The sequence below is a fragment of the Amblyomma mixtum genome, chromosome 6, assembly GCF_055824585.1.
Source record: "Amblyomma mixtum isolate Tamu chromosome 6, ASM5582458v1, whole genome shotgun sequence".
Taxonomy (NCBI): Eukaryota; Metazoa; Arthropoda; class Arachnida; order Ixodida; family Ixodidae; genus Amblyomma; species Amblyomma mixtum.
This window is the reverse complement of record NC_143017.1, coordinates 121,383,850-121,409,775: the sequence shown is the minus strand read 5'-3', so window position 1 is coordinate 121,409,775 and position 25,926 is coordinate 121,383,850. Positions and strand designations below refer to the sequence as shown.

At 48.8% G+C, this 25,926-nt stretch overlaps 1 protein-coding gene across 1 annotated transcript; it reads right to left on the bottom strand.

The window, feature by feature from the left end:
* Positions 1-6,714: 6,714 nt before the first annotated feature.
* Positions 6,715-25,560, bottom strand: LOC149340222 (gamma-aminobutyric acid receptor subunit pi-like). Its single transcript, XM_089550684.1, has 8 exons — positions 25,453-25,560; positions 22,445-22,542; positions 19,079-19,146; positions 16,056-16,288; positions 14,446-14,528; positions 12,974-13,114; positions 11,916-12,211; positions 6,715-6,970 (listed from the first exon to the last, which is right to left on the bottom strand). The coding sequence occupies exons 1-8, from the start codon at positions 25,521-25,523 to the stop codon at positions 6,722-6,724; spliced, it is 1,239 nt and encodes a 412-aa protein (XP_089406810.1). The 5' UTR covers positions 25,524-25,560; the 3' UTR covers positions 6,715-6,721.
* Between the last annotated feature and the right edge of the window lie 366 nt (positions 25,561-25,926).

Here is a 25,926-nt window from a genome sequence, read left to right as displayed (position 1 = left end):
CTATTGCGGCGGTCGCTACAGTCGCTTCGCTTACGTTTGCACCGGCGTTTTGCCAGCGTTACGATGGATCTCGTTCTCGAAGTCGTCAACGAAGTTCTCGCAAATAGACACCTTTAGCATACCGTGTACCTTGTTACCGCTAGCGGAATACCGGGAGCCCGCCTAACGCCGGTGAGCAGGCGCTAATTGGTCCCGATGCTTCAGGCGCGCGCGTAGCTGCCGGGCACGTGGCGCCATCTGGCGACGTCAAGGAGATTTGCGCATGCATTGGCTGCGCCTCAGTGATTTGTGCATCTCGTGTCCTAGCGTTGCTAGAACCATTGGTTCTAGCAACACTATTTTGTCCTATGACGTCATGACGCTTGTACTTGCGAGTTTGGGCTGTGGCGGCGATACCTGTATTTTGGTTCTTGCTCTTTTCTACGTTACAGGAGCTTTGTCATCAGTATGAGTGCCGTTTTTGTAATCAGGAGCTGGTATTCTGTCGATACAAGCCAACTTCAATTTCTCCTCAGTGTCCCTTTAAAGGGCCCGTTCCCACCCCAGCGCAGCAGACACTCTCTACCTCTCTTTGAGCGAGCCTCCTCTCCTTCCATTCCCTCCTCGAAATTCTTCTCTCCCGCTCCTCGTCGAGTAGGCTCGGCAAGGCAAAATCACCCCTTCGTTCTCCGGTGTAAGCCGGAGGCGTGGTGTCTGTGGAGTGCGTCACAGGGCGACGTCATGGCCCCGCCTTCAATAGAATTCTTTTCTTGGTTTTTGCATTTTCTCCGCACACTGAACGATCGAGAGGCGCGATCGGCTCGACCACCTAGACTTGTTAGCGAGCGCATCCTTTCATACATCTGTTTGTCATTCCCAGTTAACGAGCCACCTTTTCATTTTCTTTTAGGCCTCCCCACCGTTTCACGAGCGGAGGGGCGGAAGTCGGTTGTGTTCGAAACCAACTCCCTCAGTTTTACTATTTTTTTACTTTTTATGGCTAGGGTTCAAGGCTGTCGCCGCACGCTCCCTCCGCAGTTTTTTTTTTTTTTGTTCCTTCATGCGGGTTTGTAGGCATGAGCCAGAACAGAAGGCGCTGCGGAAAGCCTTGTGCAGACGACGCGACGCCAAGGCTACGCCCAACCTTCTCCCGTCAGTCAGAACGATGCACCAATGGAGTGCCTTTAGCGAAAGTAGCCCCCCTTGACGTCAGCGGGGTGCAGAGTAGTGGGCCGGGCCCGTTTTTGAAGGAAGGAAAGAACGAACGGGCTTTGATTTGAATTTTCGCAGCTTTTCGGGGCGCGCATGGCCCTAGTATTTTGCAGAGGTTATCTTCGATGCCTCATCTATGCAGTGGGCTTGTTTTTCAAAAATGTCCGGACCCTGGGCAGTGGCCCTTTAAGGGTTTGACGCGATAGCGCTAACGGAACCCTCCAGCGGTTTCTATTCATACTGTCGCTGTTCTTTGTTCACATTCAAACATTTCTCACAATTATCACAACACAGTTTCCACATTCTTGTCTTTGAACTTTTCCACACTACAGTTTACGCACATAATGTTATTATAATTAGTATAGCACTCATTAGCACGTATCGTGTGCACTTCACTAATTACCATATTAGTAAGCTTCAGCCCCTTGTGCCATCGGCCATACCATGCTGAATACGCCGGTTCTCGTCCTCCTCCTTGTGCCAGAGCCAAGTCAACGAGCGTACGTGGTCTGGTAGGTGACGTGCCTGGAAGGCGACTCAAAGGTCGTGGGTTCGAATCCAGACTATAATTTATGGAAATCCTATTTTCCGTAAAAGCGATTAGTTTTCAAAGTTAAGTAGTTGGAGGCATGCACCGATCTTCAATTCACTTTACGAGCACTCTTTTAAATTACGTTCATTCCATACATAAACGCCTGACGTCAGGCGTGACTTGGGTTTCTCGATACACAGTGCCGCCGGGACGACGCCCGGTTTCTTGCCGAATGGTAGCCTTAATGCTGCCACGTTTCCAGAACTCTGGGCATCCACCCGAAACATTCAAAAGCGTTTCTGGGCAGGACTCATCTACTTACTCACACCTTTAAATTTCGAGCGAAAACAAATTGTGCGGTTGCGCGTGTGTACACATGGTATTACGTTTCTGTAAAATTTTCATCCCGTGGCCTCAGCCACCTCAGGCCTCAGCAAGTGCAGGTTAAATAAACATAAAAGCCACACGCAGACACAACAACTTATACACAGCATACTGCCTCAGCTCTCTAGGCAGGCCTCGTGCACACTGTAAATCTATAGTTTATCAGTGCTGGCATTAGCATAAGGCACAAGTTGACGGGGAAGACTTGTTCAGTTTTTCCGTTTGCTTCTTTCGTTTTGCAGTAGGACACGATTAAGAACGAAGAATCACAGCCACAAAGGAAAGCGCAGGGAAGACACAATAACACAGTACTAGTAATTACGGGGTATTTGACCATTGTCACTTACAAGGCTTGAATGCACAGGAGCATTACAAGCTGGCTGTAAGGCGCAACATCTCTATGCCGGTCGTGGCCCGCAGCACATCACGCGGAGTCACGAGGCCATGCTTGAACACAGCACGCGACAAGAAATACCAGCAACAACAGGGGTTACGTGTCCGCTCAAGGACCTGCTGTGCGCGCCGCCTACGTCTGTGCGGGCCAACCCCAATGTTTGCTCCGTCGGCGCCATGGGCCAGACAACGATTAAAGATGGTAAACATGCCGGGAGCGCGAGCGGAGCTCAAGACTCCCGGCCTGTCAGCGCCACTGCGAAATAGAAGCGACCTTCGCCATCTGAGCCGGACAAAGTTTCCAGCTGTTGGACCTCAGCACTACCGCGGCCGTCACTTATCCAGTGGAAATGCGCTGCACTTCACGTTCACACCACGGGCCGCCCCCGATGGTCAGCAAGGCATGTTGTCCTTGAGATGGTCTGCTTAGATACCACACAGCTACGGTACTCTGGTGCGCGCTTATGGAGACAACATGAACGGCCCACTTCACTGATAACATCAGACGTATAGGTTGAGTTTGATGAGTTAAATTCGTTAGGATTTCGTTACGCCCTGTAATCGAAAATTTTTATGTCCCGTGCATCGCATCATCATCATCATCATCAGCCCCATTACACCCGCTGCAGAGCAAAGGCCTCTCCCATGCCTCTCCAGTTAACCTTGTCCTCTGCAAGCTGCGGCCGCTATCCTCGCAAACTTCTCAATCTCATCGGACCACATAACTTTCTGCCACCCCCTACGCTTGCCTTCTCTTGGATCTCTTTTCTTGCATCGCATAGAGCTGTTAAAATGAGCAAATGTCTTAAAATTGAAGCACTGAAATTAAGCCAATTTGAGCATCATGTCCTTCATTTTTCATCGCGAAGAGGCAAATTCAAGCAGGCGAAAAAGGGAGGAGGCGCGCTTGAATTTGAACCATGAAGCTCGCCGAAAGAGACAGCAGGGTTAGGTAAAGGGTTTGGTTTATGGCTTATGAGGTTTAATGTCTTAATGCGACCCGGGCTATGATGGACGCCCTAGTGGAGGGCTCCGGATAATTTCGACCACCTGGGATTCTTCAGCGTGCACTGACAACGCACAGCACATGGGTCTCTTGCATTTCTCCTCCTTCTAAATGCAACTGCCGCGGCCGAGATTGAACCCGCGTCTTTCGGGTTAACAGCAGAGCACCACAGCCACTAAGTCACTGTGGCGGCTTGTTAGGGAAGAGGGAGGATGCTTAGACTAGCAGAGTGCTTAATGCGGAAACCCAACTCGGGCATTATGCAATCCTGTGAACAGCAGAAAACAGGTGTGAAATTATTATAATACATCACACTCAAACAATTTTGACGGAAAACGCAGCACTCACTTTCGCAAAACAATTCACCGCACGCCTCAGCGACGCTCACAGAGACGTGTAATGCGCAGCCGCATAAAGGATTTATCAAGCACTTACTCATGGCAGACGCGAGATCGTCGGATGAGTCGCAGTCAGCTGCCGACATTCGGCGTGATCGTGAGCTTGAGAAGGAGCGTCGACAAGGAAGGAATTCAGCCGTAGGTGAGACAGAGCATGAAGCCGCTGGGCTTCATAGTCAGACCGAAAGTCGTGGCCATATGAACGCAGCATATGCATGGGAGTATTGCTAGCTTACGAGAGAAGCATCCGGCCTTGATGCGCCCATGGCCGCGCCCGGACCGTCATTGGAGCCGCAGCCTGCTAAACGTGCTCTAATGAATCAGCAGTGTGCTCGCAAAGTCGAACAACAGCGGGAACGCCACTATGGGGACGAGTTTTCGCTTAATTGTTCGTGTTAAGCAGTACCTTAGACTACACTCTGTCGTTTCAGTGCGAAAGCGCTACTTCACTAGCAAAGCTGAAAAATCCGGGGTATGTGTGAAGCCTCAACCTTTAGCCTTGACCTTTGACTTTGATCTTGATGGCGCATGCAGTTGCGTTTGTGGCAATGCTGCCTGAGCTGCTTGCGCACATCCTACTCGGTTTAACTACACTAAAACTGTACCACATTTCTAAACAAAGGCGCATCCCAATAATCTAAAATTTTTCCTCTCTTCACCTGGGGCCAGTGCTATCCGCGCAAGTTTTCTAACCCGATAATTCCATCGGACTCTCGTACGCCTTCCATTTCGTTTCTCTTCCCTTGGTATCGGTACATTGCGTCGCCAAATAATTTCCGTTTAACAGTTCTCGACATCCAAAAGTTCGAACCCCTTTGCCACCCCTCCGATTCATAGCGATTACTTTGGTGAGGACAATGAGTATCGTGGGCTTGCTTCAACCTTCCAAATTTTTGTTTTCGCCTTTTCTATGAAATAAATGTACACTAGTAATAGCACACAAAAATTTTGCAGTACTCACGTGCATACAATCCTCCTTTTTTATTCATCTGAACAAAAAATGACATCACCTTCAATACACCGCACTTATGGATAGGAGGGTTTGTTAAAGCACCCGTCATTTTTTTTCTCTCTCTTTTCTAGTTTGTAAGAGTTCCGTTATCAGAAAAAGTACCCAATTTTCATTAGTAAATGGTGACCCATCTATCTAGACTAATCTCACTTTGTCCTCAATGTATTCTTATACCTCCCATTTCGCCATTTTCAGCAGTGGCCGAAATGTTCCTCGCTATGTCATATCTCGTTTTCAGTACACTGAGGCAACAGGCGATTAAACAACAAAGATTTTTGTAAGTTTATGACGTCACTGCGGTGTCTTTAATGTTAGAAGTGGGCGACGAAATGCGATGTCTTAATATCTCTCTGGCAGTCCATCCGTCCTCTTTTGCGCTGTTATCCTCCTAAAACTTTTACTCGTACATGGAGAAAAAAAATGTACCGAAATAAAGGCTGCGTCATATTTATAACCACAATTCATCCTAGACCATTCCATTCGCCAGTTCTTCGTTCTGTCGAAACTAGACAACTTGCAGACGTATGCTTTCTTTGAGAAGTACGATTTCTTTTTTTTCACAGCAATGTACACGCTTCGCATCTGTACAGTGCAGCAGGGCAGTGCAACTGTGGGACAGCTTCACACAGAGACAGCTTCAGTATCTGCAAGCAAAACTATTGAACTCGACTGCACTTCCCGGAATTTTAAACTTTTTTGCGTTCTTTTCAGCGGCCGTCTGAGTATGCAGCAGTAGATATTCGCTGTGCGACTACCCGGAAAAATTAAAGCTAGCCGAATCGGTCACGTTCGTCTCCTTAGGACAGCAACAAAAATTTCGTACCGAAGCTCACATTATCTCATGAATGATTCAACGAAATAAACCAGTCGCGTATGCATATAACGTGATTCGGCTTAGAGCTTTCGCGAGCGTGGCGCTCGATTGTCTTTCTGCTTTGTGCGTACAACTCGGCCCAGTCGTTCGGTTCGCCAGCTGGTGGCCTGCAGTCTTCTCGGGATCAGTGTGATACTTAAGCGGCGACCTATTCGCGGTTGAATAAACGGAAAACACTCTCGCCGAACCGGACATGACAGAAGCTGAAAAAAGAATAACCGGATTTCAATAGAAAAGAACGCCGCCCGTCTGCTGAAAGTGCAAGTTGCGTTAAAGGTGCGACGTGAGCAGCCTGTAGTTTCTTCTGGGGAATAATGACGGGCCTGTGAGCCACCATAGCAGAAAGATCTAGAAGCAGGTGCTCACAGCCGGTATCCACAATTTTTAAGCTCCCTTCCAGACGTATACAATTTGGGACTTGAAAAACAAGCAATGAAATAGTTCCTAAATAAAAAACAAGTACTACAGCTCTGCACGACACCCAGAAAGCAAATATTAGTTGCGAACAGATGAAAATAAGAAGTGGAACTAATTGTAATTCGTCTCACTTGCTCGTATACCGCGTCACAACTTTATCAGCAAGCTGCAAGGTTAGACCGGTTTTATATTTATACTGCGTGCATTTTTCTTTTATTGGGCAACACATAACACAAGCTGTAATTATTCCACTAAGTTGATTCTAAAGCTAACATAACATTGATATATGAACTAACATCAGCTTACTGCATTCATTGCGATGCATGTGCACAGATCAGACGCGCGAATAGTTGTAGCATTAAAAGAAGCCTATAAAAGCATATAAAAGCATATAGCATATAAAAAAAAAAGTCCATGAATTGATGACATCCCGCCTAAAGGTCGGCACACGCAGCGTTCCGACGAGGGTTCGGGTCCCGAGATGGACGACACTATCAATGTGCCAGAGCTGGCGTCAGTGCGAGGCGGCCAGGTAGTACGCCCAGTAGACGAGAGTGACGAGCGGGAAGCCGAAGAAGAAGACGAGCGAAGCACGGCGGTCGTGGAGGGCCTCGTCCAACCCGACGTCCGGTGGAGTCTGGGTCTCGGCCTCGCGCGTCAGGCGGTAGCCGTCGGCCACATACACCTGATCCGAAGAGCGGCGGCTCGCATCGCTCTCTGCGACGTCCTCTGCCAGCTTCTGAGCGCTCCAGGTTCGCTGGTTCTGGGAGGGACGCGTGCGCGGTCAAAGGCCAGCACTTTTGTGTAACTGGACAGAAGGCCTATACACAAGGCGGAAAGAGAGAGGGGGTGTGAACTTTATTGCAACACGGCACGAGGCATCGAGTAGATCCAGTGTCGTAGTTAGCAAGGCCGGCTGATTCGCTGGGTGGTTAGAAATGCGTCAAGCCTGCCATGTCGTGCGACTAGCTCAATAGTAACGGGAATGCTCGAAGCGAGCATAGGGTTTCGGGCAATGCGGACATGAAGGGAAACGGTGGAGACAACAGAAGAAGAAACAGGAAGGGCAGAGGAGTTGTCTTGATGTGAACAAGGTGTAGTTGGTGTGCGGTAAGAGATTAGTTAGGAACTAGAGAAGAAGGAGGGTTGGGGGGGGGGGGGTACTAGGAAAATCTCTAATGTGGCCGTAGTGATAATTCTTTTGTGCTTAGTAAATGATGCCAGTGTCTTTCGTTCATAGATACGGCAAGGGGGTCGCAGGGGCATTTTTTGTCCGATTCGAGTTCTTGGCGATGAGCGGTTATTGTATGGTATCCTAGCATGACCAGGAATCCACCTCAGTGCGACAGTAGGTGGACAAAGTGTGGTGTGCGCCTGTTTTATGTCTTCTATGGGATATGGAAGAGTACGAACTGAGACTTTCCGGTCACTTTTAATCAAACACGGCTGCCAAATCTACGTTCGCATTTAGGACACGCCGTAGTTCCTGGAGGACAAGCGCACTTTTCACATCCTGCGGCAGAGTGGCTACAAGCCGCGGTCACAGGTGCCCAGTGATCCGCGCAAAAATGGTTGGTTCTTCGCTTTGCTTCAACAGTCGAACACTGAGAAACCTTGTTCGTTTCTATAGACCATGCCTTTGTGGAGTGCAGCATAACGACTATATGCTGCCAACTTCTGCAGAATGCAGGGGGAGTTAAAGGCAACGATAAAGAGCAAGAGAAGGAGAGTGTATCTGCGCACTTCTGCGTAGATGCTGCAACTGTGCCTGCTGTAAGCGGAGGTTCTGGCAGTGCTTCGAACATCAGAACGTCTCCTGGTGGAAATGGTTCGTCAACAGTTGCGTCTAGTGGCAGACGGCTTAGCGCATCGGCGTTTTGATGTTTACTCCCATTGCGGTAGACCAGAGCGTAGTCGTACGCTGAGAGTTTGATGCACCAACGTGTCATTCGCGGAGACAAAGTTGGTGGCATAGGCCTTTGTGGTCCCAGAATGCCCAATAGCGGTCGGTGATCGGTTATAAAGGTCACCTTCCGGCCGGCAATGTACTGGTGAAAATGTGTCGCCGCGTAGACGATGGCTAGCCCTTCTTTGTCAAGTTGCGCGTAGTTGCGTTCTGCTTGCGACAACGTACGTGAGGCGAAAGCGATGGGAGCTTCCCTTCCTTGCTCGTCAGTTTGCGATAGAACCGCGCCGACTCCGTACGGTGATGCGTCGCAAGCCAAAAGCAGAGGCTTCCTTTCGTCGTAGTGGCGGAGGACTGTACATCTTCGAATCAGGTCTTTCAGGGCATCGAATGACTGCTGATGGCGTGGCGACCATGTCCATGTCACATCTTTCCGAAGGAGTTGGTATAAGTCGTTGGCCACGGTAGCTCTTTGTTCCAAGAACCGGTCGTAGAACGTCAAGAGTCCGAGAAAAGCCTGTAGCTCCTGCTTGTTTGTTGGAGCTCGTGCTTCTGTGATCGCTCGCACTTTGTCCTCGGTAGGGTGAATGCCTTCCGCATCAATTCGGTGTCCCAGAAATTGCACCTCTGGCACCGCAAAACAGCACTTCGATTTGCTTATGCACAAATTAGCGTTTGCTAGCCTTTCGAGAACGAGCTCTAGGCGCACTGCATGCTCTTCAGTGGAAGTGCCACTGATGATGACATTGTCAAGGTAGACACAAACTCCTGGGATGCCCTGAAGCACTGTCTCCATGAATTTTTGAAATATGGCCGGGGCTGCAGCTACGCCAAAAGGCAGTCGCTTGACTTTGTACAAGCCTTTCAGTGTGTTAATTGCCAATAATTCAGCAGTTGACTCGCTCACCTTCAGCTGCTGATACGCCTGGGTGAGGTCCAATGTGCTGAAGACTCTTGCGCCACGTAGTACACTGAATACTTCTTCAGGTGTCGGTAGCGGGTAAGAGGACGCTTTAGTCGCAAGATTGACGGTGCTCCGGTAGTCTCTGCAGAGGCGTATGGTTCCGTTCTTCTTGCGAACTACGACAAGTGGTGTGGCCCATTCTGAATGCTGCGTCGGCTCGATGACACCTTGCTGCTCCAGTTTGTCCAACTCTTTTTCAGCTGAATCTCGGAGAGCAAACGGCACCGGCCTGGCCTTCAGAAATTTGGGTTGCGCGTTGTCCAACAACTCCAGTGTGACCGGGGGCCCTTCGTTTCCTGGAATCTCTTCCGAGAATACTCTTTCGTATTTCTCTTGCAGTTGCTCAACCATGTTCTGGCTCGGCGTCTGGTGTATGCCGCATATCATCACGCCTAGTGGAGAAAACCAGTTTCTCCCTAGAAGGCTTGATCCTGTGCCCTTCACAACAAGCAGAGGTAGCGTATGGGTCTGGCCGTTGTAGTTAACCTGCACGTTGGCAGAGCCCAATAGTGGCAGATTCTGTCCTGACCACGTTCGCAGGTGCGTGTCGTCTTGTTGCAGGGCGGGTGCGTCAGATGGCCATGAAGTTCGGAACGTGTCCTCACTGATCAGAGTACAGGCTGCGCCGGAGTCCACCTCGAACTTAATCAGCTGGTGATGTACGCTTACTTCTGTAAAAATCTTCGGTCGCGTGCCGAGATTCATGGTGTTCAGGTCGTACAACACAGATGGTGTTGCTGATGTTGTTCCATGGAGATCAGATAGCGGCGTATTCTCTGAGGCGTTGACGCTGTGATTAGGCTGGGAAGGTGACTTTATCTTGGCAAGTCTCCGTTTCGTAATGCATGCTCTTTCGATATGCCCTCGATTGTGGCAAAAATTACACGTGGCTGACTGGAATCGACATCCCTGGGGGTTGTGTTGGTCGTCACACCGCCAGCAGCGTTGTGCCTTTTTGACCGATTTTACAACAACAGAAGGCTTGCGCACCTGGTTGCTTGTCTGGTGTACCGGCTCGGTGTTCCGGCGAATCCCTCTCTGCTGGTGACCGGCGCTCTCCGCTCGAACGGCATGTCGTAAGCTTTGCTGAATGTGAGGTCCTTCTCAGCGAACAGGCGCTGCTGCAGTGACTCGTCACTCAGTCCGCACACAAATCTGTCGCGTAACATCACGTCCAAGGGAAGCATGGTGGTGTTAGCAGAAGAAGCTGCGTCTCCCTCCTGCCCGGTAGCTGTTGTCGACAGCGTTCCAAAATTGCAGTCGGCAGCGAGCTTCTTGAGCGCGGCTACGTAGGCGCTCACAGTTTCTCCTCCCAGTTGATCTCGTCGTTGGAAGCGAGCCCGGCTGTAGACCTCGGATGGCCTTGGGTCGTAGTGCTTTTGCAGCGCTTTTACGATGTCGTCGTAAGACACTGCCGCTGGTGTGCTTGGCTGAATAAGGGCGCAGACAGTATCGTAGGTCTGCTCCCCGCACAGCGTCAGCAGGTTGGCCCTCTTCAAGGCTGGGTCTGTGATGTTGTTAGCTTCAAAGTAGAACTGAAGGCGTCCAACCCACGATGACCACGATGAGCCGTTGAACTCTGGTATCTGATTGGGAAACCCTCGCGTAGCCATGGCTTGTCAATAGCGTTGCGTAGCGCGGGTCGAATCCACTTTCTCGTCGCCACTGTCGTGTCCGGTCGCTGTGTTGAATGCAGCGAAAGACGCACACGGTACTTTAAGACTTCGTTTATTTGAGGCCGATGAGGGTGCGACCAGCGTCGACCGAGGCAGGAGCCGAACTGGCCGCCCGAAGAAAGGAGGGAGTGGAGAAGCGTCCACGGAAGGGAGTGGCTTCCCAGAACAGGAGGAGGGTGCGGGGGCGCACCGTGGGGGGGCATCCGGCGACAGCGTGCGACGAGGGGCAAGCGGTCGTTAGGAGGAGGATTGAGTGGTCGTTAGGAGGAGGATGCGAGTGGTCGTTAGGAGGAGGACGCGGGGGCGCACACACACAAAAGCAATATGGGGACACAACAGTTTACAAACACGCAACGGATAAATTTCTTTCTCAACCGGGAGTAAATTTGGTCTGATACATTAGAACCGACGTAATGCACAGGCCACCGAGATTAACGATCCATAGCTCTGCCACGATATCAAACTGGCGTCGTTACAGACCTGCTGCTGTGTTTTTCTAGTTTCAGGTCAACCGGACTTCCCATGTCTGGACAACAGCATTTTCAAGTTCACGTTCGCCACCATGCCGCCCTCTCCACTCTACGTACTCCTTCCCCTCACCAATACTTCCTCCTTGAAGTGACGGCTCTATTTAAGCCCCGCCATTCTCTAACGCATTGTCCAGACACGTGCCCTTGTCGAAACGTTGGCTTTAGGGCTGAGGCGCTCCATGGACCCTCGTTCATTTTGCCTTGTGTTGTAAAGAATCCAATCTTCCTGCCTTCTCTCTACCATGGATACCGGTAATCAAAGGGGGCTAGCAAGAAAATAGCGCCTGGCATTTAAAATTTCATATTGGTGAGAAGGTTTCTTGTACTAGATGCGCCAAGATCGGTCAAAAGCAGAGAAGAAAACACGCTTTCAAAACCTCTACAGCAATGTTGCAAAGAGTTTAGAAATTTTTTCTTTTTAACGGTCTTACTGGTTTCTACTGCTGAGAAGTCGAAGGAACTAACTGGTTGACGCATGCTGTTCCTCAGAGCGAATTTAATCCGGCGCCTGCTCTCAGAAAATCCTCCACAACGCGAGGAACCATGGGGGCTACTCTAACGATAACTGGCTGCCTGTGCTACCATGCCACCCTTTCAGTCATGCCACCATCTCCGCGACAGGGCACCCGTACCGCGTTGCAGACCATCAGGTGGTCCAGGAAAGCGCCCAGCACGAATCCCAGGCAGAGCAGAAGCCAGACGTCCATGGCGGTGAGCAGGTCGTAGCCGCGCAGCTGGGCCTTGAACTGCGTGGCGTGCAGCGTCAGTCCCGCCAGGGCGGCGCAAGGCAGGAACAGGCTTCCCCCGGGAAACCAGAGGCGCGCCCAGGCCACCGGCACCAGCATGGCCGACGGCAGCCAGGTGCTCAGCAGGTGCGGCCACGGGTTGCGGCTGAACGCGAACTGCAGCAGCAGGCAGCGCTGGCGCCCTGCATGCCCATCGGGACCAGGGCGAGGAATCTTATTCCTGTATTACACCGCAGCGGTAAACTGAGCGCCGATTACATCGTGGTTCGCATAACAGTCTCTCGAAGCCTTAACCATCGCCGGGAAGTTTAGCTCTTAAATATACGGGCAGCATACCGTGGTACACTTAGTCCAAATTTTACAGGTGACTCGGATTAGTTGCCTGCCGTGTGGTGGGGCCACCGGTTCTCCAGTGTGCTCAGCAGTGAAAAATTCTCGGAGGACACTTAATTACTTTATTTGTTGGCAATGCCATAGCGTCAGAAGCTTTTGATGTATTTACCGGAAGTAATGTCACTTCCGATTAGGTGACGTCACTCGTCTGGGTGAATACAAACACTGCGCTACGACAGGGGACGAAGGAGGAGGACAAGCGCTGCTAACAACTGAAAATTTATTGGAAAATACGTGGACAATATACAATTAATCTACAGCTGGAAGCGCGTGCGCTCTCCCAACAAGATACAGAATGCTTTAATGTTAGGACTCCAGGTTCGTAATTTCACAGTCGTGGATAAGAACAGAAGGAGGACTCACACACATGCCACTTTTCTTGTGAATATCAAACATCTATTTGGTGAAGCTGCCCTGTCGTAATAAATACAAAATCATCATCACCTTTTAATATGCACTACGTGCTATGTTATTGCATTGATGCCGTTGTGGCTATGCAGCGCCAGATGGCACTGTCTTTGGTTGAGATGAAAAGCGAGTCCTTTACTCACCTGCGATCGACTCCAGCGTCTGCTCGCCCGTGCTGATCGTGACGGTCTGTAGTCGCGGTCCACGCGGCCACGCCACGTCCTCCGCGCTGGACTTGTACGCGCTGATCCAATGGAGTTGCGCCGTGGACTCTGTGTGGCGCACTGAAGGGGAAGGAGAAATTCAGAACCGTGGTGAAGGAAGAGAAGAGAATCACTTTCCATAACATAAAAACCGGAGGACGTGAACGGTGACTAATGCAACTGATCTCAAGGAGGCTTGTAGCTTTAACTCAGAGCCATAAGGCGTTCGATTAGGAATTTTTATTTTCTGCTTTACACCGCTCAAGTTCTATCGTCGCGCGCGTATTAATTCCATTGCATTTTTTCTCGCTGACACGACCTCTAGGTGCTGACTAAAGCCTTTGCTTGTTGTTATAGTAAGCATCTCCGAAACAATAATCCCACTTGCGGCATGTGGTTGTTTTTGTTTTCTTTTTTGATCAGTTATCTTTCAGGTAAAAATTCTTGCGCTACTAAATTTTCATTGATAAAAGCCACAAGTTAAAAATAAATTATTCCCTTATGCCTTCCCTGGTTTCGGTGACTGTTGGCATTCTTCAACGAGCCCATCCAGTGCCTATCCTTGCCTACCCAAATTTGTCATCAGGTATTTATAAGGGAAATGCATATTTTTGTTTTAATAAACGGGGTAGTAAAGTTGGTCATATGCTAAGCTTTTGTGAGCTATTCTTTGTGAACAGAAAATAAACATTACCACACTGCGAAGGCCACTGGTGACAAGTGTCGTCATGAAGTACACAGATGTACACGTCCGTCATCAGCACCCGCTAATCGGCTGGAGTCTTGAATCAGCACGCTTATTTTACACAGGTTTTTCGCTCGTTTCAAATGAGAAATTAAGCTCACAGGTGAAGTAAACTTGTTCTGCCTGCAAATCAAGTTTGCATAGGCCCTCCGGCAACTAATGCTTGGTGGTGACGAATGGACAAGCAGGTCAACGGAAGCATGCGCGCCTTTCGTGAGCAGAGCGACCGTAGATTTATTGATCAGCAGAATAAAGCAACACTAATTGCTTTCAAGCTTTCGGACCATCCTAAATAGCCTGCACATTTGTGCAGGACTTTTGCGCAGTCTGAATGCGAAGCCCAAGATGATTGATTACCTTGTCACGTTACAAAAAATGCTATCTGCGAAAAAAAAAACAGTCATGTTCAGATTTTGATCAGAAGTACTAGGCGACCTCTTTAATTGTACCCAAATGTAAAATTATGTATTTGTTAATTTTAATTCCACTTTATTTTCAAAAATAATTTCTTTTGCCTGGACCCGTTTGTAAATAGGATGTTTGTCTCTACGTGCGAGTGACGGTCCAGTCACATTTTTCCTTCTTCCTCTGTTACCTAGGGCTTTTCTGCGAGGAGCTACCGGACTTTTAAACCAATAAAGAAGACAAAAATGGCGCATTCACTCACGTAATTTGACCCTGAATGGACAGAGTTGCGTGTCAAACGGATAGAGGTCCAAGTTGATAGCGCAGGCCACCTTGAACACATACCTGTAATATTACACACCTGAGAAAGAGTCTATTGAGGTAACTGACACATGTATTTCTAGTCACCTTTTGGGCTTAGAAAGTTCGTGCCCTACAAAAAGTAATAAGTACTCGCACAGCATTTACCACAGAACATTTCTGAGAGCGCGAATTTAAATACTACTCTCGCCTGCTTGTAACAGAGTCACGATTGAGCGTAAGTTGAAGTACTTACATTGTACTTTATGCCATGCAACCAAGTGTCAAACATGTATGCATAGGTAGAGCTGGTAGCAAGATTATTTACTTTGTAGCTTCTCAGAAGATTCTGATAGGTATCTTTGTAAGGGTGCGAAACAGGTGTCATCGCTCCGGACCTAATTTCACCGTGGGACGCAGAGTTTTTAATTATGCAAAATAAGTCCCAAGAATTGTTACACAACGCTTCACAGCAATTCAATACCAAATAGCCAGCAGCAGTAAAAGTGTTCCCGTTCAGAAACAGCTCGCGACATGTCGGAATATTATCACATTAACAAGAGTTCATGCTAAGACTTCGTTCAGTTTAAACTTTCGGACAGGCTTGTGACACTGATTTTCTTTTTTGCCAAAACGAACACCGCACTACGCACAAGAAGTTCCCTCATAGTTCGAGTCCTTAAATCCTAAAAAGAAACGCACTGTACTAAATTTTCATTCGTTAAATCTAAGGTAAACGAAGGTTCTCTTAAAGCTGCGCTTCTCTAGGGCGAATTCTAGATCACAAAAGAAGGAAGTAGAAAGATAAACTCTCTGATGACAAAGGCCACTTCCAGAGCTGAAGAGTTCACACGATGCCTTTTGTATATTTTTTTTTTCGTTGTGTCCACTATAAACCTAGAGAAGCCTTGTCGGACGGACACCGCCCATGGCTGCGGCGTCCTCACCCACGCCGCCGTTTAATTTGCTCCAACAGGTGAATCCTTTTTCAGAAGTTTCCAGGTCATCGAGCATGCTTCTAAACTCTAGTGCCTGAGGAGCTGCAGAGACAGCCTGTACGTACCTACTCTCTAGTCTGTACAATCCATAATATTGGCTCTAAGCTAGCGTACGGTTCTAAAGTTGTGGGCTTTGACATTTTCGAGGAGTGTCAAGACTGCTACTAACTCCTCCGCATTTCTTCTCTGACGCAGACTTGGACAAGTTCTCTTGTCGAAACGTTGCCAAGCAGCCTGAGGCTTTCCCTTCCTCCTTTACTATGTTAGTTTTCCACGCTTTCGAAAGGTTAGGAGTACTGGTAGCGCTGTAACAGCCACATCCGCAACCCTAAGACCGTATTTTGCAGCCATTACTTTCCTTTTTCATTCACCTGTCATTCTGCAATTAAAAGTTGAAACACATGACGCCCTTACTGACGTCCCTCTTGGTGTCGAAGACAGCGCTGACCAATGTCGAAGAAGAAAAAGAATCACGAAATGAACCACTTCTAAACACGGCTTTAGAAGAAAGCTCGACGGCTTCTGACAATGACGCTAAGTGTAACTCCTCGGTGTTAGGCGGATAATGCCATACCTGCGGGTGTCGGCGACTGTTCCGTCCTCGGAGACCCGCGTGACGCGCAGTGCGTGGTCCGCCGTCGCCGCCAGAGGGCGCACCTCGCTGGTGTCCAGGAATGCGAGCCGGGGCGTCCAGATCTCGTCTTCCAGGTAGGCGGGCAGCGCCAGGAAACTGTTCTTCCGGAAGAAGCTCAGGTTGAGCCGAGGGTCGCGCCACCGCAGACGCACCAGCGCCAGCAGGCTGAACTCCTGCCAAAAAAGAAGGCGGTGCTTACGCATGCAGCCTGGGGCAACCCGCTACCACCCTGTTTCCAAGAGGCTGCTCTTGGTTTCCACCTATCCATTCACTTTTGGCAGAAGTCCGCGGAACATTCATCGCTCGACCGCAGCTGTGGTTGGGCTAAGTGGGTGGAACAGCTCCTGTGGCTGGGCCGGTTTTTCAATGGATAAAGCTTTTAGTGGAATGCAGCATAAATCATTTCACTGAAAACATATTCGCGTACCGCCAAAGTTCGCATGCAACAGCCACAAGGCGCTGGCGAATGTCGTGCCGAATGTCATGGCGTGAGTCATGGCGAATGTCGTGGCGAATCAGAAAAGCCTAGCGGCCTGATTTCAGCAAGAATCGCTTGTCGCCCGGAAGAAGACCGATACCACCGAAAAGCCGATACGATCGAAAAGACGGAAAATACATGCCACGTACCTCTCACAACATAAATTGGCTCGTAAGTGAGGACATTTCTTTCTTCCCGCCATGCGAATAAGCAGCACACGTTTATTTCAAACCGCTTTCTCCTATCAGTGACCGCAATTTTATAATTCATTAAAAAACACTCCCCCTTACAGTGTAGAGTGCCGGAGCACAAGGAGTGCCTCATGAGGTCCGCCAGACTTCCCGAAGATCACTGCTGTCACGCGCTAAGTGCCCCATGTAATTCTGACGACGCCTGTTTGACACCGCCGGCTTTTCCCGTGTAGGTCATCTTCGTCAAGCTCATGTCTGTACAACCGGTGCACCGACCATGCGCACAGCCCTCATGTTTGCAAGCGTACTGATTAGGCGTCCCGAAGTTGAAATATTCGGAGCTCGAAAATATTAAGGAGCTTACATCGACAAAATAATAATAACTTAAGAAAAAGTGAGGCGAAAACTGAAGAACTCTCTTGCATTGCGAGAGAATCTACCGACAAATGCATGGCGGTATCACGTAACGAAGCGCTGTGACACATCGACGTAACAGGTCGTAAGGAGTACCCGCAACACTGAAAAACGCATTTTTAGCAGTTCTGCTGAAATAGACATGTTGCCTTCTTAGTATGGGGCACTACAAGTACTACTATACGGTGACCAGTATTCGTTTTATATGACAGGTGTATGAAGCCGACTTGGGTCGTAAAAATAATACAGCACCATCACCACCATTAGAACCTAGCGTAGTACTGCACATAGCATTAACCAGTGCAAACGCATTAGGGAACGGTTCATATGTTTCTATGTTCACCGCAAGCCAGAGCAGCCCAGGACGGCTCGCCCCATCACAAAGGTTTACTGAACTTGGCGAACTTTACCCCGCCAATACGACAGCAGGCACTCCTACCTTGGGATAACAACGACCTTAGTTCAACGCACTCCTACCTTAGGATAACAACGGCCTTACTTCAAAGGACTTTGAGAACGCTGCGAGTCAAGGGTGCATGATGAGCCCTTTGAAGTAAACCCAATTAGAAGTCGCGCAGCTCCTGCCCTTCGCTAACTGTTCGGCTCAACTGAAACAAGAAAACAGCGCTTGTAGACAGCTCGGTGAACCTCGTTAGCCAAATGCATCTTTGCAGGAGATCTCTCAGCTTCAGGTGCGCGGCACAGGAGAAGGGCAACCTCTTTACCCGGGCGACCTCTTTACACGCTGACTACTCTGTTTACAGAACACTCATACCGCACTATGTCTAATAGTTGAACCCTCCTGTCTAATGGTTTTTTTTTCTTCTGCTTTTCTAATCAATTAGCTTTAAGCGGTAACATTTTCAGTAATATTGTAAATTGATCAACACCACAAAATAAATAAATTAATTAAATATCCCCTCTGCCCCTTGGTTTCTGTGGCTGTTGGCTTCTCTCGTATTTATAACGAGCCCCTCATTCCCCTTCCCTTGTTTGCTTAATTGCTTAGCGAGGGCCTCGGTTCTGGCAACCTTGACGCCATAGGAAGCATAAGGGGGTTCTTCTCACACAGCTTCCACCCTCGCCGTTCGATGACGTTCTACGTCACATCAGCGGTAACTGAGGACGTGCAACGTCCGCCGCTTAAGAACGTGGGTGGCGCTAGTGAACACTCCCAAGGTTAGGTTATTTGTAAACATAAACACCCCCAAAAGCAGAAGGTTTGACAGCCGTCGCCGTAGCTCAGCGGTAGAGCACCGGACGCGTAATTCGGAGGTCGTGGGTTCGGATCCCACCAGCGACATGTGGTTGTTTTTTCTTCTGCTTTTCTAATCAATTAGCTTTAAGCGGTAACATTTTCAGTAATATTATAAATTAATCAACACCACAAAATAAATAAATTAATTAAATATCCACTGTGTCCCTTGGTTTCTGTGGCTGTTGGCTTCTCTCGTAATGGTTAAGAAGGTTGACATCCGTCGGCTTCTTTGCAGCTGTCGACTAAATCCACAAATTTCGGGTCACGGGTGTCAGCTAAAGCTTCGTCAAAGAACTTAATTTTTCTTCTTCATTATTAATTCGTGCGAGTCAGAAACTGGTCTATGTTGTTTAGTCCTCAAGCTAAGCTTGCCGGAGCACTGACATCTTATACTACAGCTTCAAAAGAATTTTCTACGCTGTCGGTCAACCTTTAGCGCTGTTCAAACAAGCAGCGTAGTAATTGGACTTCTCGACGCATACACGCCGTAGATCTTCTCTGAATGTTTGGCAGTAAACCATCCCCTCCCTCCCCCCACACCCTTTCCCCAAAAGGAGCTGGCGCAAGATGAGCAGTGTAAAGTGTTGAAAAAAAAAGAAAAAGACGTGCTGTGACTGCTTACACTTTCTGCACCGGACAGTGGATCAACGTTCATCAAACTCATGTCGAGGTAAACTTGGGCGGGCTCACCTAAACAAAGAAAACAATGGGACAGCATGTGAGGCAGCAACCCGCAATTAGCAACTTGAAGCACTCAGCGTCACTAAAAGATAAACGGGAAATATGATTGGAAAAATCTTCACGTAGCGTCAACGCTCCCAAGCAAGGTAGAGTGGCAGGCAAGGTTTGAAGCTCAAACTTTATTGTAAAACTTGCGAGAGGACATCATTTTAACCACTTTGATCAGTGTCCGATTCATAAAAGTTCTCGGAAGTAAGCTGCTTCACGCGACAGATACGCCTTTCCAGCAGGGGTAGTTGAAAGACCCGCACAATAGCAGAAGCCATCGGCTGCGACTCCACGCAGCATTTTACAATAAAACACCATGGGATGTGTGAAACAGTAAGGTAGACCACAATTCAGCTACGGATGCGCGACGCGCAGTCGAACCAAGCTCAGCGTGTGCTCGTACAATGCCGACATTACACGTTCATATTCTCCCGCGCAACATTCATATCGCCGTGTACTGTGACCGTCGCCACCGAAAAGAACCGATATTCAACCCGCTAACCATCTCTTATATTCTTTCTGGTTCAAAGGGACATAAATCCTGCATAGGCTCACGAGATTTCGAGGTTGTAACTTGTGCAATACGCAAAAATGACAGTATGACGGCGTTTCGGTCTCAGCCTTTATTCCAATATCTCGGGCGCCAACAGTGAAATATGACCTATCCTGACCTTGATGTCCAACTGCCCAACGCAGCTATGCACTCAAGCTATCTTCGATGTCCACTGGTGTCCTCGAAACAGAAACTGAGTGACGTCACAATGCTCAGCTTGCGCGGTCCACTCGAGCGGTCAGCCCCCAGGTATACAGAACACGGATGTGACCTACCTCCGTCTTCAAAGAGGGGAAATAAGAAGCTTCTACAAGGCCAGACGTACCCGAGACGTTTTAATTTCATACCGCGATTCTTGGCAGACCACAGCGCCGGCAGCAGGCTTCCAACTGAAATCATCTTCAAACGCGCGTCCCCAAATGACTCTAAGAGGGCAGTTCGTGACTCCAGGAATTGCAGTTACCAAACTGCTCTTATATCTTTATTTTTGACAGCCTACGCACAGACACTGCATGCCGATTCATTCCGGCCATCCGTTAGGCCGAAGAAAACTGCACAAAGACAAAAACAGTAAGAAGCTTCTCCTGGCACAAGACCTCACTGTGTTTCCTGTCAGGATGTCCGCGCGAATGGGCGCCCCGCTGCGAATCGTGTGGCGAGAAATAAAAAAAAAGAAAATGACAACGCAGCCTCTCGAAGTGCACGTCAGGAAAAGTGTTCCATCGTCTAAACGAGGCACGCGGCCAATACCTGCCCTCCTTCTTCCCGCGGTTTCCTTTCTTTCTCTCGCTTTCCCTCTCAGCGTCCTGCATTGGCCAGGAGCGAGACATTTCGGAATCCGTCAAGACGACGTTACGACGGGCGGCCGGAAAGGGGGACATTGCAGGGCAGCAGGATTCCCCCGAGTGCGCGTGGTCGAGAGCGACCTTGCGCAAACCGCGAGCGCATTTTTGTGACGAAGTGGAGCCTGCAAGCGCAGCCCTTGAATGCGAAGAGGAACGCACATCATAAGCCTAACACACACACACGCATTACAAGGACTGTGAGAAAAAAAAGGAACAGAGAATAATCGCAGTGCTTTGCGGACAGCGGCTGTATGTCGAGCCAGTGCCGACGCGTGCGTATGTCTGCACACGCTCGCAGGCTGGCTACCCGGATCGACGATGCGAGCCAAGAAGTATAGCGCGGGCAAGGTCGCAGCCTCCGCAGACCAGTGTCAGAGATGAACGATGTGCCTGGACGCCGCTCGATGAGATATGTGGTGATGGAAATGCCGCTTGACCATCGGTTTTTCCTTTACGCTCTCTATCTCAAGCACTCTAGCCGGAATCAGCCAAGTCCCCCAACGCTGAGAATTCCTGCAAGGACTGAGGAAACGAATCCCGTGTTTCATTTGGTACGCGTGTGGTTATCGGAAGGCTTTTTTGGATATTACTTTCGCAAAATGCAACCAATCTTTTCCTCTGGCGTTGTTGAGGGAGAATTTTTTATCGCGCTCAGAAAAGGCGCATCGAAGATATGTGCGCGACAAGCAAACGGCATTTCGCAGACTGTTTCCGGCGGTCCAGCACCGAAACAAGATGTCATGGTCAAAGACGTCTTCGTTGCATGTGATGTTTCTTTAGAAGCAACAGCAGCACTCCGAACTTGCCCTCTTGCGTCTCGTAGCGTCTGTGGATCGAATACTCATTCAGAGCCTCACGTACTCAAGCAGTTCTTTAGTATTCACTTCAGCCACTTGCACTGTCAATGGCTCAAAAGAAGTGGAACAGCAAGTGAACATGCGGGTCTTCGTGTATGCATACTCCGGGAAGTTTCGCGTTCAAAAACGACCACGGCAAAATAAGCGCGACAGAACGGCCAAAATCTCTCATCAAAACTGGCCAAACGTTCTTCGGAAGCCAGGATGTCTGTCCGAGAACCGAGTAGTTTTGAAAGTGGAAATCTTAGGCTTTTGCCGTTGCATGTTTCTGACTAGATCACTACCAATGACAGGTAGTGAAAATAAATCACAATATAGAAAAAAAAATTGGTCTCTCTGCGGCACTGAGAATCACCCTTTCGTAAGACAGTAGATATCTGTGGGACCCTCTGATGTAAAGCAACGAGCAGTTTTTAAAGTATAAATCTTAGGCTTTTGCCTTGCCATGTTTATGACTAGTTTCATGACAGTGCTGTATTACAGGTAGTGACAATCAATCATAAAGTAGAGCGAAAAATTGGCCTCTTTAAGGCACTCAGCGTCACTCTTTCACAAGAACGTAGATATATTTGCACCCTTTGACGTTAAGCAACCAAAATCAACAGGTTTTCACGGAAACTGAGGGACAAGAGATGCCAGTGGTATTTCGTGCTTTCTAGCAGTTGCAGAACGTACTGGCTAGTAACTGTTTTGACGCCAAGTAAGGTGATTTCCGATCACCCGCCAAAACATTGCGCTTCTGGATGCCGAACTTCACTCCCGCATCTTTCCTGGACGCTCGCCGAGCTTCTAACTTGCGCGTGTATGCGTCTAGAAAAACGCATTGCACAAGTGGCGGCCTTAACCGAGAGGATGTGTCCTTAACCGACAAGAGCGAATTCGAAATGCCGCTGAGACACGTTTCGCGCGTGAGTCGCGAAAAAAGCATCAAAAACGCGAAGAAGAGAAGCCGGCAACATTACGGGCACGCGCATGCATTCAGTGAGAGCGAACCAGCAGCTCACCGGCTTGGGACGGAGCTACGTATTTCTTGTAGCCAGAGCCGAGGACGACAAGTTTCGTAGTCACCTCATCAACGGTCAGGTTTGCGTACGCGTACGAGCTGAGAGAAGAAAAACGAAGGAGAATGTAATCAGAGAAGAAAGCGAGCTATCCCGGATATAGGACAGGCACGCGAGAGCTCGCGGAGGTAAATTATTACTGTACTGTGTGCAGCGCCCTTTCACCGAGTCTGGCAAGCGAATTCTAGGCAACGGAACGGGGTCAAAGCAAGTGTTTAACCATGCGTGCGCTACGCATCGCGCGTTCGGTATTTCCGAGTAGTGAGGGAGAGACTGGAAAAGGTGAGCTGGAGCACTGAGTTTGCTTACACCCACTGTGGCAGATGTTCAAATGTTTTAACGCTCGGCTAACCCGTTTAAGTGTGACCGCGTTATTTGCTTCTGCATCTGTTTACCCTCGGTGGTACGGGCGAGGAATTATCGGCTTCTTCTAGAAAGTAGGGACAGTCTAGCCACATTTGAGAGGCTAACGGTAGAAAATTGAGCGGGGCTCGAGTTTCGAGTTCCGTCGTTTTCGGCCGCACCAGATTGGTCAAAACGCCGGAAGAGAATGCGGCGACTCGGATCGAGCGAAAAGTATCGAAGAAACCGAACAGGAACGTCACACACATAGCGTACGCTCCCATAACAGATTCCCAAGGGATAGAGGTTCTAAATACAGGCTAGAGGGAAAGCTGGCGGCCCTGCAATTCATCCACCAAGTGCAGCCAAACATGCCGGGAAAACGTGGCTTCGGATTGACATCTGATGAATTTTTACCGGTTTTAAGGATTGCATAATTTGGTTGGTCGGTTTCGTTTCAATTGATGTTTTGAGCGCTTTGTAGTGGTGTAGTTATCCACCTACGCACGCAGGTCATTTGAAATCCGAAGATTCCGAAGGCTGCAATAACTGCATTGCAAAGAATATGGTCACCGCAAAGAATACGCAGGTAAAGTAATTGAGCTTCTGTGTGGTAAAATTCACAGGTGTAATCTGTTTTCGCTGTGAAGTTCTTCGATCATTTCACGTGAAGCCACGCTTGAGCTTAACCGTTTGTCTTGCGTTCCTGGCTGTAGGATCGAGAAGTGGAAGTAATTTATTGGTTCTCTTTGGTGCGCGCTTCCATGAGGGACTAGGGACGGTGACCAAACATTACATTAGCCGCCGCGGTGGTTCAGTGGTTATGGTGCTCGGCTGCTCACCCAAAAGACGTGGGTTCGTTCCCAGCCGCGACAGTCGCATTTCGATGGAGGCGAAATGCTAGAAGGCCATGTACTGTGCCGGTGTTAGGGCACGTTAAAGAACCCCTGGTGGACTAAATTTCCGGAGCCCTTCACTACGGCGTCCCGCATAAACTGAGTCGCTTTGGGACGTTAAACACCATATAATATCAAATAAAATCAAACTTTACATTGTATACGTCGTAAATGATGATGGCTGCTGGGAAAACTTCATTCTCATTTCTAAAACAGTGCTCATGTCCTGTACATCGGGATAGGAAACGAAAATTAAACTAGCATTCGCAAATCCGCTTTTTGTTCCTGCTTATGGGCACCAATATGCCGTTTGAATGAAGAGGGGGTTCATGAGCTGCTCTGGATGGTAAGCAGCGGTTGATTTCTGAACTGCTACTGGCGTCATTCATTTCTGCCTGGATCAGAAAAGGCTGACGAAATTGGAGGGTACACTTAAATTCCGCCATAAAGGTATGACCGGATAGCGTTGATCGGTTAATGCCCATATATGCAGAATTGGTCATTCTCTACTTTACATTCATAGATCGCTGGAAGTCCTCCTACCTGTCTTGGCAATAAAAACAGCTCGTCAAATGTCAAAAAGCTGTCGATGATCTTTTATTTTTACAATTCGCGCGACATTGTCATCGCTGGTGGAGGCCGGAAGAACTGTGGGGAGTGTACCCAAAAAGACTGAGCTTGTAAAAGCAAGCACTTGCACAACATACGTAAAGCCTTTGTCAGAAGTTTATAGACCAGAGGAATCTCTTCTGGGCTATGCAGTGTGTCTCGTCATGCATCGCCAGCTTTCCAAACCCCTTTAAAGTTAGGATTTCGAAGGAAGCTACAAGGGTCCCAGAAGACGGTTTGAAAGTAAACCTTTGGTCTCCTTATTTTTGACAAAGGCTGTATGTGATGACGTAGCGGCACGACTGTAAACGTTTTTCTGGGTGCGGACTTCTCATTCGCCTGGCTCGCGGTGAGCGGGACAGTCAGGGGGAATCTCTACCACATATGTCGATATGCCAACCACACTCTGAGGCGATGATAAAGTGGCGATGGAAATTCAGCCACTCGTAGCCCTGAATTCAGCCTGCTTAAACCACGTATCTCTAGGAACAAGTTTGCGTATTCGAAGTAGCACACATTCATGAAGCAGTCAGTCTCACGCCAGTCCTTGTTGGTTTCAATGCGGCAGTAGAAGCCGAGAGTTAACCTTCTGCTCTAAGTAAGGACCTGTTCCGGAAGCTGTCTTATTCATTAGTGGCCCGCAGTTGCGCGTCTATGCGATGTTATCTGGGAAAGAGGGCAAGTGGTGAAAACGAATACGCAATGCTGTAGCATTCACCGACAGAGTGAAACCGAGATTCATGGACGGCCTCGAAGCGCCATAAATAACGTCTTCGAATAATGAAGAAAGAGCAACTTCTACCTTAGTTTTTGCATTTGCAATAAACAACCACCTTTTTTGGAATCAGCGTTCTGTGCCCATGATGTAGGCTGGCTAAGCTGTAACTTCTGACGTGAAAACCAAGCTTTGTAGGAGTACTCAGAAGTGCTGCAACCGCCCGACTGAGGCCTTCCGCCCGGTCTTCTGTCCCATGTAAATGTGTCATTTGTGCTACCTGTCTTCCTGTATTCGATACGAGCGAGCTCGCCTAATCACGCATCTTGCTAAACAGAAGTTTTTCCCCTACCTGCTTTAAAAAGAACGCCGGAAAACCAATTACTTACCCAGACAATCCGAGCACAATAATCATCCGGCACAGCCCGTCACTCATCCGAAATTCAAGCAATGCTGCCATGTTGGCTTCGCTGGCCACTGCATGAGAGCACTATGCTGTAGCCGCAGCCAATCACGCTTCCCGTTAAACTGCAACATACTCTCGCGATGATGATGATGATGTCCTCAGGGTTAATGGCACATACCCACGGCGAGGGATTGGCCAGGGTTCATAGCGGATACAAATGCACTCATGTACAAGGAGTCGAGTATTTTGATAATTTTGCGTTGTGCATTGCACATCGTCATCTTCATCAACTTCCATCTGCGGCGCGAACAGATCAGAGCAGCTTAACGTTTGTCAGTGCTTAACCGGAGTCTAATATCGTCGCCAGATGCGCCGACGACCCAGCAAAGCAAAACCATGAACCAACCAAGCTAGACACATATTTTTGCACGTCTACTCGGTTTAACTACGTTAAATC

Excerpts from the sequence above, each read along its gene's own strand:
- LOC149340222 (XM_089550684.1), bottom strand. The coding sequence starts at position 25,523 with ATGGCAGCATTGCTTGAATTTCGGATGAGTGACGGGCTGTGCCGGATG. Across the intron at positions 22,543-25,452 it reads ATTGTGCTCGGATTGTCTGG|CTCGTACGCGTACGCAAACC; the intron begins GTAAGTAATTGG and ends TTCTTCTCTCAG. Across the intron at positions 13,115-14,445 it reads TCCATTCAGGGTCAAATTAC|TGCGCCACACAGAGTCCACG; the intron begins GTGAGTGAATGC and ends CTTCCCCTTCAG.